This window comes from Hakea prostrata, chromosome 2 (genome assembly GCF_041222555.1).
Source record: "Hakea prostrata isolate BN-2017 chromosome 2, UWA_Hpros_2, whole genome shotgun sequence".
NCBI classification, from domain to species: Eukaryota; Viridiplantae; Streptophyta; class Magnoliopsida; order Proteales; family Proteaceae; genus Hakea; species Hakea prostrata.
In genome coordinates this window covers 55,375,790-55,388,754 of record NC_142601.1, presented here as the reverse complement: position 1 = coordinate 55,388,754, position 12,965 = coordinate 55,375,790, and the positions used below count along the sequence as shown (strand labels likewise).

At 37.8% G+C, this 12,965-nt stretch overlaps 1 protein-coding gene across 2 annotated transcripts; it reads right to left on the bottom strand.

Moving 5' to 3' along the window:
• Positions 1-2,672: 2,672 nt before the first annotated feature.
• On the bottom strand, positions 2,673-10,623 carry LOC149024992 (NUP50 (Nucleoporin 50 kDa) protein). 2 transcript variants are annotated; one of them, XR_016171685.1, is made up of 3 exons: positions 10,502-10,623; positions 7,779-9,185; positions 2,673-2,873 (listed from the first exon to the last, which is right to left on the bottom strand). XR_016171685.1 is itself a non-coding variant. In XM_089145181.1 (2 exons), the coding sequence occupies exon 2, from the start codon at positions 9,114-9,116 to the stop codon at positions 7,833-7,835; it is 1,284 nt and encodes a 427-aa protein (XP_089001307.1). In that variant the 5' UTR covers positions 9,117-9,185; positions 10,502-10,623; the 3' UTR covers positions 7,525-7,832. The 2 variants fall into 2 exon arrangements, 1 of the variants encoding a protein (XP_089001307.1); XM_089145181.1 differs by lacking the exon at positions 2,673-2,873 and having other exon boundaries at positions 7,525-9,185.
• Between the last annotated feature and the right edge of the window lie 2,342 nt (positions 10,624-12,965).

The following is a 12,965-nucleotide window of genomic DNA, read 5'->3' as shown; positions in this document are numbered from 1 at the left end:
TCCATTAAAATGTTCCATTAACGAGTGTGATGTGATGATCGAGTGCTTCAAAAGAGAGAGAGAGATCACGGGTAGCTAACATTAAAGTGGGACCACCATTAACATGATTTTCCTAGTAGTTCACGAGTCAATAGACGACAACCCGTGAGTGAAGTACCAGCTCAAGTTGACCAGAGGAATTATTAGTAAATGTGGAATGGCTGTAACGCTGTTATTTTATTCCATATTTGAAAAGATTGGAGTGAGTCAGGAATCGTTGGACAGGCACATGTGTGCTTTAATTCTCAGTTATAAGTTGTTGCCCAGAATGATGTCTTTCATAAGAATTCAGTTTCTCCAGGCACCATTCCGACACTGAACCATCAAAGATTAGGAAGTTTCGCGTTGTACTATTCCACCATGAATTCATCCATCTTGAACTTCAAAGAAAGATGTAGAGAGCATTTCCCTAGTAACTTATGCAAGTAAACCTCATACATCATGTATGGGAAATAGACTTGCATTCAATTTGAGATCTCAGTTTCCTTATCCTTTCACTCTCAATCAACAAACAGGAATAATCACAATATCAGCAGCCAAAACAGATATCTCACTCTGTTCCCATTTCCAATAGCCAAATTCAGCAAGGGCGAGCAGCTTCTGTTGCTCTTAATGCCCTTGCAGAGATCAAGACAGATGGACTCACAGCTTCAGAGTTACAATATTAAAGGAATGATTTTCTCCTCTCTTTTTTTGGGTAAACCAGATTCTTATTGAACGTAAGAAACTCTCAGGATCCAAGTTTCGGAGAAATGCCAATCTGTTACATGCCAGGGACAGACAGGGCTTTACAAGATGAGTATTCGCGACCGGATTCGCATCTCTACAAATACCACAGAAAGAAAGGTTTAAGAACAATCTTTCCAGTGCCAAATATACTCCAGAATGCTGAGAATTTCAAGGGAGAGTCTACCAAAATGAAGCAATGATACAATCATCAAAACATGGTTTCATATTCTTAATCCTAAACAAACTCCCAGAATCCTAACCAAGCCAACTGTGGGGACGATTACAGTCAATATGATGCTTAAAAGACTGCTATTGACATTTCACATCTCTGGTTATGTAAATGATGTTTTAAGATGCATAAACGAGTGACAAATAACTTGCTCATAGTATAGCTGTTACCACTCAGCATTCTCAGCTTTGAGCATAATAAAAGCCGTTTTTGGAATATGTTCACCTCAGAAATTGTTCACTTGGCTTATGATCTTTAGCCTTTAGAAAGCTTTGAGGATGACAATTCTGTACATAAAAAGCAATAGCTAGAAAATGAGGTTCAGGATAATTTAGCCAACCAGGAAGAACCTGCAGGACACATTTTACCAATTTCTGTGTTCTTTCTCCTCCATTTTTTCCACTGCATTGAGTGAAAAGAATAATCAGGGAACCCCCTCTGTCGCCATGATATAGCTAATGGGTTTCTAGAAGTTTAAAGGGATGGGGTTTCAGAAATCTGGATATTCACCAAAACCACAGTAAAATTAAAACCAGAATGAAGTAGAAATCCAAGAATCAGCATGGATGACCATTCTAAACATTCTAGTTGAAGGTCAGAACACCACTGAAGAATAACCCCCCAAAATCTGGATCAATTCTAGTGGACATCTGATGATATACCATATGCTGGTACAGAGAAGAGTAATCAAGACCAGTGTATTCAGTTAACTTCAGGAAGTAATAGAGAACTGATTGATAAACATCAAAGTAACAGTCAATAGAAATATAATAAATAAAAAATGCGAAACGGAGGAATTCAGAAAATTTCACTCTGAGATGATTCCAAGAAATCAGTATAGAAACCAGATTAAAGACTTCAGTTTACTGATCAACACACATCAGATTAGGAAAGATGCATCAAAGCAGGAACATGGTTCAATCCAATTCAATGATAAAATATTAACAGAAAATAAAAGCTTCAAAAAATTAACATGGACCAATTGATGAACAAGGATGAAGAAGGGTGTACAGGATTTAAACCAAGCTTCTCATTTGTATTTAGAATGGAATACCATTGCCTTTCCTAAGCATCTCACTAAGGGTTGTGCAGCATCTCAAAGAAGTTATTGCAAATCACATAGAACAGATGGCAGAGAGCCAATCATATTCAATTAGTAAAGTTGCCAAGAGGCGGTCAGGGATTGGGGGTTTATTGAGCTTTAATGTTAATATAGAGTTGCTTATGACTAACAAGAATGGACACAGAAAAGCTCAAGGCCAAATTAGAACCAATCCTATGCTACATAATAAGAAGAAACCAAGATAGAACATAAGAAGGTCCTCTTAGTTACGGAGAACTTCTATACTAAAACTTCACAAAATCAGAAAAACATATAACTAGAATGTATAACCGTTGTAACAACCATTACAAGGAAACTAATTTATAAACAATAAACCCCTATTGACCCCACGATGGGTGAACCAGTGCTACTTAGTTTGTACCAGAAAATCTGGCCTCCACCAGAACCTCTGATCCACATCAGAAGGCTGTAACCTAGACATAATTGTCAACTACAAAGCCAGCTTCAATTCTCAACCACAAGATCTAGACTGAAATTACTAGGCTTCTGGAAAATCCTCTCCTGCCTCAAATGCTAACTTCTTGAGAGACCGCCGGGGGGGGGGGGTGAATTTAAAAAAAAATCAAATCTGTTATCATTAGCACTCATAAAAAATCTCTCTATATGCTAAATTGCATTTGACCATGAAATAGCATCCTCGTCTCCTATCACTTTGGACAAAGGACTAGCTTGCTTCTTCTTAGCAAGGCCTTGCTCTTCACAAGGCACAAGAACATTCTTCTTTGAGAGCAGGCAAGCTAAGGCATCCAAAACCTGTAAAAATCATACATACAAGTTCAAAGAGTAGAAAAAGCTTTATATGCATCAACAACTGGACTACAAGAAGACTATCTTTTAGTGTCAAGTAAACGAATAACTTGACCTAAGTTCTTTTCTAATCCGGGAAAAAATAAATAAATAAATAATTTGACCTTGAAACTTCCAGAAAGGCTCCCAGAGACTCCGCTCACAAACTAATAATGTCACTTTGATTAACTTTGTCTAAGCGTGTCAAATGTTAAAAACATTTTTAAAATCCCTGCAGTTACTCAAATAAGGACACTTCTAATGCATCAAAACTTAACGATGTTGATAAATTCAAAACCAAATTGTATCTGACTATTAAGCATTCTCATATAATATGAAACTTCCCCCAATATCTGACGACCATCTGATGAACACTGAAGCTGCCTAAAGAACACATAGCCGTAGCAGCAACCATGACATGTTTCATTCTACATATTTGGAGCCACACAAATTATAAAGCATCTATCTCGAACATGAACTAGAATCAAGAGAATCCTAGTAGTACCGACATCTAGCATAAAACCATCAAACAGAAAATTCTCAAGAATAAAGAAGCACAAGCTAGAAAACTCCACCAAGCTTTTACAGACTGAATGACATTAATGCAATCTAAAAATCCAGATGGATCTCAGTCAGTCAATGATCAAAATATGTGACAAGATATGAAGTAATGGAAATAACTGAGCTGTCAGGGAAAAGAATCAGATTGATGGAACGAAAAAGGACAAAGAATGTGATTGATTGTCTTAGGAAGAGGAAATGAGAAAAGATGTGGAAGAGGAGATGAGAAAATAACAGAACAGAGGAGTAGGAAAGAAAAAGGTTCAAAATACCAATTTTGTATGACAACTCAGCAACCAAGCCATATTTATTTGCTCAAAGCATCTTTAATTGATGGATAGTGTATCAAATATATATGACATTTTTAAGATTCCTAAACTGACTCAAATAAATTATAATACACTTATACACTCAATAATGTAAATAAATTAAAAACCAAAAACTCTATCTGAGTACTAAGTATTCTAATATAAATCAAAGACTATTCCCCTACCAACTTCATTTCTACATTAATGAATTATATTCATCAAATGACATCTTCCCCCCCCCCCCCCAAAAAAAAAAAAAAAAAAAAAAGAAGCCCAGATATAAGTGTCCAAAGCTTAACTTCAGTCCTTGGACTGCCACCAGCACTTTACAGGCCTCCATGCAAGATTAATGTTGAGTCCAACTCAATCAATTCCCTCACTGTTGAGAAAACCTTGCTCTTGAGTTTCGTAACAGTGGGAATAAAAACACTTAAGCCAGCTCTTTCAACCTGTTGCCTGTAATCCAAACAAACTCCAGAATATGGAACATCAATGCCTCATCTATGTATTAAAACATGTGGAGAATAACAAATTCCACACGTAGAACATCGATCACTGCAGTGAGTCTGCCATTGCTTCTCCTACAATAATTATCATGTGCTTCTTTACTAGTTCTTGTTATTGCATCAGAGCGGTGTTCATCCTATGCTGCCTCTTTCAACTCCTCTTATGTGTATTCCTAGTTGTCCCGACTCATTTGGGTTTTGAGCATACTTTGTCATATAGTCCTCGTAAATGAAACTTTTGCAGCAGATGGGAAACCTTTGGCAACAAATTTACAATCTATCCCCAATAACTGCTCAGGCATCGACTAGAGAAGAATCAATTCTAGGTTTATTGATAATCTATCAACTTCCTTTCATAGTACCCTACCCCAGAAACCGAATCCCTGCTGCCTCCTCAGAAGAGAGATGCCCTAAACCATAGTTCGAAGGTGGCATACCTGCCTGACTTACATCATACTATGCTAATCTCATAATCATACTATTAACAGTTTTTGGAATTGTCAATGTCCAACACAGGATACAGAAACTCATGTCAAGGTCAAACACACTTTGTGCTTCCAAAAACTTGCCGTCCATTCTAAAAGTGCATTCAAATGAATCAAGCATTTGCAATACGCATCATCCCAATATTGAGAAATTGTCACTTCAGCAATAACATCATCCTATGACACAAATGACCTCATTGTTATTTGATAACACACCACAGACCACAAGCTGAATTGCCACTATGCTCGTCGTCTATGAATGAACTAGCAGCCTTTTTTTCTGAGGTTGGGGGCAAACAGACTATGGTCTTGAAAACAAATGTATCCATGTCTAGGTCTCTGATACCAACTAATGCAATCTTAAAATTCAGATTACAGATCTATATGCAGGCAGACCCAATGATATAATACCGATCAGATCTGAGACTGAGAAACAAATCATGTTATGCTGTTAGGGAAGAAATCAGCATGAAGGAAAGGAAAAGGAAGAGAAGAGGAGAGAAGACATCAGGTTTGGAATACCAACCCCATACTCAATGTTCAACAGCACCAAACTCTTAAAACAACTCATACTGTTGACACAAATCTTCTCTAATTGATGGGCCATATATTACAAAAGTAAAGACCTAAAATTCTTAATTGACTTGTAATAATCAACTAAAACTAAACAGTAACTACCAACGATTCTGATCTAACTCAAACACTCAACTACTGAGTACTAACTTTATCCTGACTTAATGGACTTAGAAATTAGGCCCATAGCCCATTACCATTGAATATAATTACCTAAAGGATAACTTCAGCACCTTGGTCAGCCACAAAAAAGTTTAAGGCCTTTCAGGCTTATGGGATTAATGTCTAATGCAAATGCATAACATCTACCCATTGGCCTTCATTGCATTTATCCAAACTTTTCAACTAACTACCGCGGCTGTCAGACCTGAATACCAAGTTGCCAAACATCTGTTACCGCTCTCTTATTTCCATTCCATGGAGAAGCTTCAACCTGTGAAATTCCCTCTTACCACATACAATAAAGCAAATCTGATTTTCAGTGACATTTTTTACACCTATCAATTTCCAACTTCCCATTTTAGACTGAAGTCTGCAAGGCATTATCCAATCTTCTTCTCCTATGTCCAGACATTATTGGTTGAGTTGGAGCAAACCTTGTCCAGTAGTTCTATTTATTTACATTATATGTGGGCATGCCATCAACGCAATTAGGAAATACACTAGTCATAAACATTTATCAAATTACAAAAAAGGCTTGGAAAGCCAACCCTGCATCTTGCTTTCATCAGCAATGCTGCAGACTACCCACTCACCGTGCACAACATATTGTCCTTCCTGAAGATGCTAATGTTGGTCAAAAACCCAATACTCAAGGAAGCAACCAGAATTAACCACAAGTTTAGTTTTTTTAACTGAAAAGAAAGCAGAAGAAACGAGATTATAGATGTGTCTAACAGACCAAGGTCTTTAGGGGTACTTTGCACCAACTCCAACATGCAAAACAACCAAAATGGTCACTTGCACAAGTGGAAGGTAGTATGCAGGCATGGCGGTTAATAAGAAAATGTGAATTTCTTACTAATATTGAAGGCTCTTTATGTTATCCACAAATAGGCAATACAGAGTTCTGAATTGTTTTGATTACTCAAGAGCACGTGAGGTCCCTGATTCTCCTCACTTGCTCCTGCAACAATTCCACATGACACAGAAATAGTGTCACTTAAAAAGAATGTTCTCAAGATTAGAGATACACCAACCCAAGGAAATGCAGGCGCCAAGCAGCAATATCTAATATCAAGTCCAAGAATGAATATCGACAATCCACAATCTATCCTCATGATCCAACAGTGGTTTGGACATAAGACGAACAGCTGAAACAATTCTAGGCACACTATTCTCTTTATAAATGGTATATAGGAAGCAGGAAAACCATCAATCATTTGAATGGATATGCAGTAAGCTGCACTGGACCACTTAAGCCAAAACAATATCCTCCATACCTAACTTGTAAAAAAGTTATATGATATATCAAAAAATTCACATAACTCCTCCATCTTTGCTGCCTAATGAATCAATGCCCCATCAATGGGAAATCTTGGTTTTAGCACTCATTCTAATTTGAACTTGACCTAACTCACCAATCTTGGAATTTCCAAATGAAGTCCTCATACCATCACTAAACAGCCATGAATAGACTGATCAATTAACAGCACTAGTAGTGAAACAGGAAACCCTATCTCCCACAAAAAGCAACCAGTTGATAATTGGTATAATTAATAAAGTATTTCTTAATTCAACACTGCACATTTGGCGGCATCAGAACTTCCAAAACAAGTGATCTCCCTTAATCTCCTTGATGTGGACTGTGGAGATCATCTTTTCAACATGGTTGTTTATGGTCACATGGACATCCCTTAAGTTTTCTAACTTAAAATTTGAACTAAACAGGCTAGGCCCATTCAAAGTTTATGATCATTGATAAAATATTTCATTCAACAGGCCTGACTACCTATGTGAGGACTGCCCCATAAATGCATAAAATCAATTTAAAAATTTAAAAGAGAACAGAACGATATTAAGACGGGGGTGCTGAAATTACAGCAAAGCTCACGTTTCGTAAGATAAAAAAAATCATCTGCCAATCCATAACCTGAAACAACTTCGAAGTAAGCACAAGCCTAATGCTTGCCGCTACACTGCAGCATCACACTGTAGTAGTTTCTGGTAAGGAAAAAGACACGTCTTCTATAAAAATAATTTCAAGCATTAAAATTAAGTAGTCAACATTTTGAAGCCGCAACTTACACAGTTCAACTACAAATGTAAATCAACAAAAGATGGAACATTCTGACCAATCTGATGGAAGATTTTGACCAAGACTTAACTGCAGCCAAAGGACAACCAGTTTGAATAGGACTCTATAAATTCTTAACTGCATAAGACCTGATAAACTACTAATACATAAACAAAAAGTAAGAGGATTTCCGCAGCTATTACCCAGATTGCGGTTTTACACAATAACTCAACTTTCTCTGAGCATTACATCAGCACTTAATCATCCGAAGCCTTAGGAGAATTCTCTGGTGTCTTCAGGACTGAAGTCTTCTTACATGTGCGCACCATAACTACTCCACGGAACTCTTCCAAAATGGAACCATCCTTGAACTTCAATGCAAATGTAGAAAGCCCTTCCTTGCATTCTCCTGTGCTATTTATGCAAGCAAAAGTGATGCCCTTCTTGTCCATATTTGTGAATTTCATGTCAGGGTAGAGACTTGCATTCAAGATCAACCTCAAGTTTCCCCTAGCTCGCATAACAAGTCTGGACTTTTCAGTTCCAGTTGTTGAGACATTAACTTTGAGTTCTCCTTTTCCTCGTTCCTTCCACCCTCCATCAAGATACTCAAACAACACAGCATCAGCAGAAAAAACAGCCTTCTCATTCTCTTCCCCCGTCTCAACCTGCACCTCCGGCAAGGAAGGACCACCTCCCTCACTCTTAGCAACACCGGATTCACCTCCAGTTGTAAAGACAGAAGAGCTCCCATTGTTAGAGCTACCAAAACTGAAGGATGTGTAAGGAGATGGTTTGTCATTCTTAAGCCCAAATAGAGGCCCAGAATGAGAGCCAAAACCAACTCCAGGGCCATCTTTTGGAATTGAGCCGAAGGAGAACGACGAACTGGAAAATCCAGTACCAACAATACCTGTAAAGGCGTTTTGGTTACTTGACAGTTGTTGAAATGAATTCAGAGAAGAAGCTGTATTTGGTTGGCCATTCTCTTCCTTGGGTACCTCCTCAGTTTCATCAACAACTTCCTTCTCCTCACCACTCTCATGTTTACTTACTTCATCAACAGGTTTACTTGCTTCCTCATCTGAACCACTTTTCTTCTCATCAGTATCAGATTTGGCCTTTGGCTCATCAATCCTGTTCTCTGACTGTTTATCATTCTGATCCTGTTTTGGCTCAGTTATTTCAAGTCCCTTTTCAGTTACTGTACCCACATCACTTATTCCCTCGGATCCTTCTGAAACTTTTTGCTCAACAGGATGTGCTTCGGGGATAACCTCAGTTGGCTTTGTACCAGATTCTGTAGAAGGAACTAACTGGATAGCAGCAAAAGGGTTGGAAGAGGCAGGAGCTGGATGTTGTTGACGGCGAACCTTCACAATTCTTCTGGCTGCCAACACTTCATCACTGGCCCTCTTGAATGTTCCAGACTCTAGCTCAGGCGACTCGTCCTCATCATCAAGACCAGGATTATCTCGAGAGAGCTCTCTCCCAGCAACCCTCTTTTTTGAAGGAGGCATTGCATTTTCTGAGTCACCCATTGATAATTGAATACTAAAACCAAAGCAAGAGCAGTTTCTTTATCAATCAATCCCAAGAAAAGTTACCACCTGGAAGGAAAATCCATACTTCAGCTGTCATTACTGACCAAATTTAATGAGAACAAATTCAAAAACAATCAAATGTTTGTTTGCCTAATTTGCAATCCAGCTTGTTGATAGCCCAGTCCTTGAAACCGACGACCATCATCAAAGATAGGAATGAAAAGACTAATTTAAATGTGATATGGTGATTGAGCACTACAGAACTGAGTCAATTGGCTGCGGTTCCCTTACAGTGAAGAGACATCTGTGCACAGTAATCTCATTCAAAATTACTGACTTACAAATTATAAATTTATTCTTAACACATCAAGACTCTTCCCATGTCATTTTTCATTCCCATGTCCTTTTACAATGACATCAAGAAACTCCAGGAACTAACCACATAGAATCCCATGCTACCCATAGTGGAGTGGATCACACACGATTGGTTTCTGGAGAGTGTTGGACGTTCGAGGACATGATCTAGATTCAAGAAAAATAGCATCCTAACATTCCAAAACGAAGCATATTTGTCGAACCTGAATTTCCAAATAAGACTAAAATAAAATACCTTAAAATGATTTTCAGCTAGGGTTTTGTGTCGAAGAACGTGGGGGGAGGGGTGGGAAAACTTTCAAACCAAAGAGTACCAAACTTCGGACAATAAAGCAGGAAATCTGAGTTTACACAAAGAACTCTAAAATGACAAGACAGATTTATGACTGCTCACTTGTTCACTGGAGTTCGAATCGAGAAAATTTAATAAATAACAACTGAGTTCTTGACCATGAACTTAAAACACCTCAATACACAATCAACAAATAGAAAGAAAAAAAAACAAAGCGGGAAGGGAGCCAATAAATTACAATAGATGCAAGAAACCGAAATAAGTCCAACACTGATAAAACCTGATAAAAGAGTTGCAGCGGCAGCAGAACCACAAGAAACAGTTTCACACAAATGGTTATCTTTTTCTGGTTGATGTAAGTGGTGAAGAATAGTTGGGCAAAAAAAAAAAAAGTAGTGAAGAATAGAAGTGCAGAAAACCAAACCCAGAAAAGAGAAAATAAAAATTTAAAAAAAAAAATCAAAATCAAAATCAAGACAGAGCAAAACAATTAAGAGAAACTGCTCTTTCAGACGAGAAATATCATATTGGCTTAAGCATGCGTCTTTGGTCTCCCCAGTTCATAATTAAGACCGCTAATAAACCCTTCGAGAGGAATATGCTCAAAGCTTCAACTATTTTTCATTAGTTCCAACACAATTCCTGAAGTTTGCAGAGTTATTGGTTTTAGCCTTTGGAATTTATTAAAGAACATTGCGTAGGAGAACGAGCTTACCTGTGATTCTTCTTTTCTTCTACCTTCGAGCTTTTCCTTTCTGGAAAATTTTGGAATTAGCTGAGCTACTGCATTCGTCTCTCGTTCTGGTAAAGTGAACCCTAGGGTTTCGTTGAGGTTGACTGGAGTGGGCTGGACTGGAGTGGGGTGGGTTGGGCTGGGCTTTTAAAATCAAGAGTGGTTACGCTTGTTGGAAGTGTTCGATTGATGAATCGATCGGGATCCGTTTGAAAATGGGTCAATCCTACGGTCAACTTTGGTACTGCCGTACATGGTCTAACATTGAAAAAAATCGATCAACATCGGTTGAATCTCATAACTACCGGACGATTCCAGCCGATTCTAACCTAGTGATAGTTTGATGCACTTTTTTTTTTTTTTTAATAAAAGAAAAGTAACATTAGAAATGATTACTGAGAGCACTTACAACTAGGAACTTTATATCGATTTTGCCAAAATTCGGTGATATCAATAAGGGGCTAACCGAAAAGGGCCCCGAAATGGATATCTCGCCTTTTCTCGCCGAACTGGCGATATCTCGCCGAAATGTTGGCGATATTTCTCCATATCTCTATAACCGATGAAGAGGAAAACCCAACAATCAGTTTCCATTGTCTGGTTTTAGAAGATCAAACTGCTCAGCCAAGGAACGGTGGGCAAGGTAGAAATCTTCAACCATGGATATCAGCTCCGGTCGCTTCTTGTAGTATATTTCCGCTCTTTGTGTAAAGGAGTCTGCGTCTTCCTCGATCAATTCAAGCATCGCCTCCGTCTTATGGTGACAAATATAGATATTGATCAATGATACTAGATACTGTTCTATTACAGTCATCCGGCTGATTAGCTGCTATATTTGCATACTTTTTAAAATAAGTCTACCTAGGTATATTTCCTATGAGTATGGATTACATCCCTGATGTCTGGGTTGGGAAGGGGAACAATATCTTCCCTTCACGCTTCGCAACCACATAATAGTAACGGGACTCACTTGTAAATAATGTGGAGTTGAATAATGAAACCACACAAAAAAATGGTCAAATGTTTTTTTTTTTTTTTATAATAAATAAAATGACTAATATTACTTGACAGCAACAAATACGTAGACTACTAGTGTCTAATACAGTTAATCATTTATTGTGTTCTACAAATGATTTAGATGCTAGATAGGTGGACCATTGTTGGAGTGTGGTATATCTATACCCACAGAGTTTAATAACATTGATACAAGTAGTTAGTTGTCCAAAAATGAGACAAAGACTAATGGCCAACTTGTGTGTTTCGGCGGCAAAACTATATCAAACACTTTATCTTCGTTGCACCAAATCTCATATAGTTGAATGTTCGAAAGTTGGGCTTGATCTATTATGTCGCATAAACCAAACAAAAACTCATAATGAGATCTCCCTTCCCTAATCCTCCTGTGCTAACATAATTTAATTGTCCTTCTCAAAATGTTCCACACCCCATCATGTGCTATTTAATTATGAGTTATGTACCCGTGCACACATCATAACTCGTAAGTGACTCAAATTAGTCATAGTTTTACAAAAGCAAGTATGTGGTTTATAACTCCTTACTTGTGTCATGTTGTGTGTGATTTATGATGTTTCTTGTGTTTTGAGTTTTAGATCTTTGATCCAATTTGAAATGTTATTTAAAACTCGTGTGGGGTTTGAGGATTGCTTATTATAAAATTTATTGTTCCGTTTTTTCCAAACAAAATAACATGTAATTATAAGGACAAACATTAGCCATTGTTTGGATGGTTTGTTAATACCAAGATATGGGATGAAAGATTGACAAAGATCATTGATAGATATATGCGTGAGTCCTTCCATTTAAAGTCATAGGAGGTCGACTGCCCAAATCCTCTTAGTTCATTCACAATAAATAAGTATTATATGCCAAAGGGACTCCGTACAAATTTCACAAAGCTCGCGTGTTGAGGGTATAGATGTCCATAGAGCGAGTACTACCTTGACTGTCCTGCATTTATAAGACACTAAAAGAAAATATTAAATTTGGAGTGTAAGGGTAAATTCCAAAAATACCCCCACCATGTGGTGGGAGTATAATATTTAACACATGAAAAGATGGCCAAATGGATCTCAATGATTGGACAAAAATATGAGACCTCTTGGGATGCTTCATCTGGGAATGAGTGAGATAACAATTTCGTTTAGACTCGAGAGCATGTGCCACATATTAAAGAAGTGTTGCACCTTGTGGGTGAGATCAAATTCAATAGTCTCCCAATATTTTTGAAAAAATCGAATCATGGAGGTAATCGATACCGAGAGCCTTGGTGCCTTTTTATTTAGAAAACGGTGTTTATAATTTATTCAACAAAGAAGGGGGAGCAAAAAGTAAAATTATTTGAAACTGATATGCAAGGAGGAGTATTAGAGAGATACTCATCAGGGGAGATGGGGGACGATGAAGAGAACAGAGTAGAAAAATGAGA

What these genes read in the sequence shown, in the direction of transcription:
- LOC149024992 (XM_089145181.1), bottom strand. Translation starts at nt 9,116, where the DNA reads ATGGGTGACTCAGAAAATGCAATGCCTCCTTCAAAAAAGAGGGTTGCT.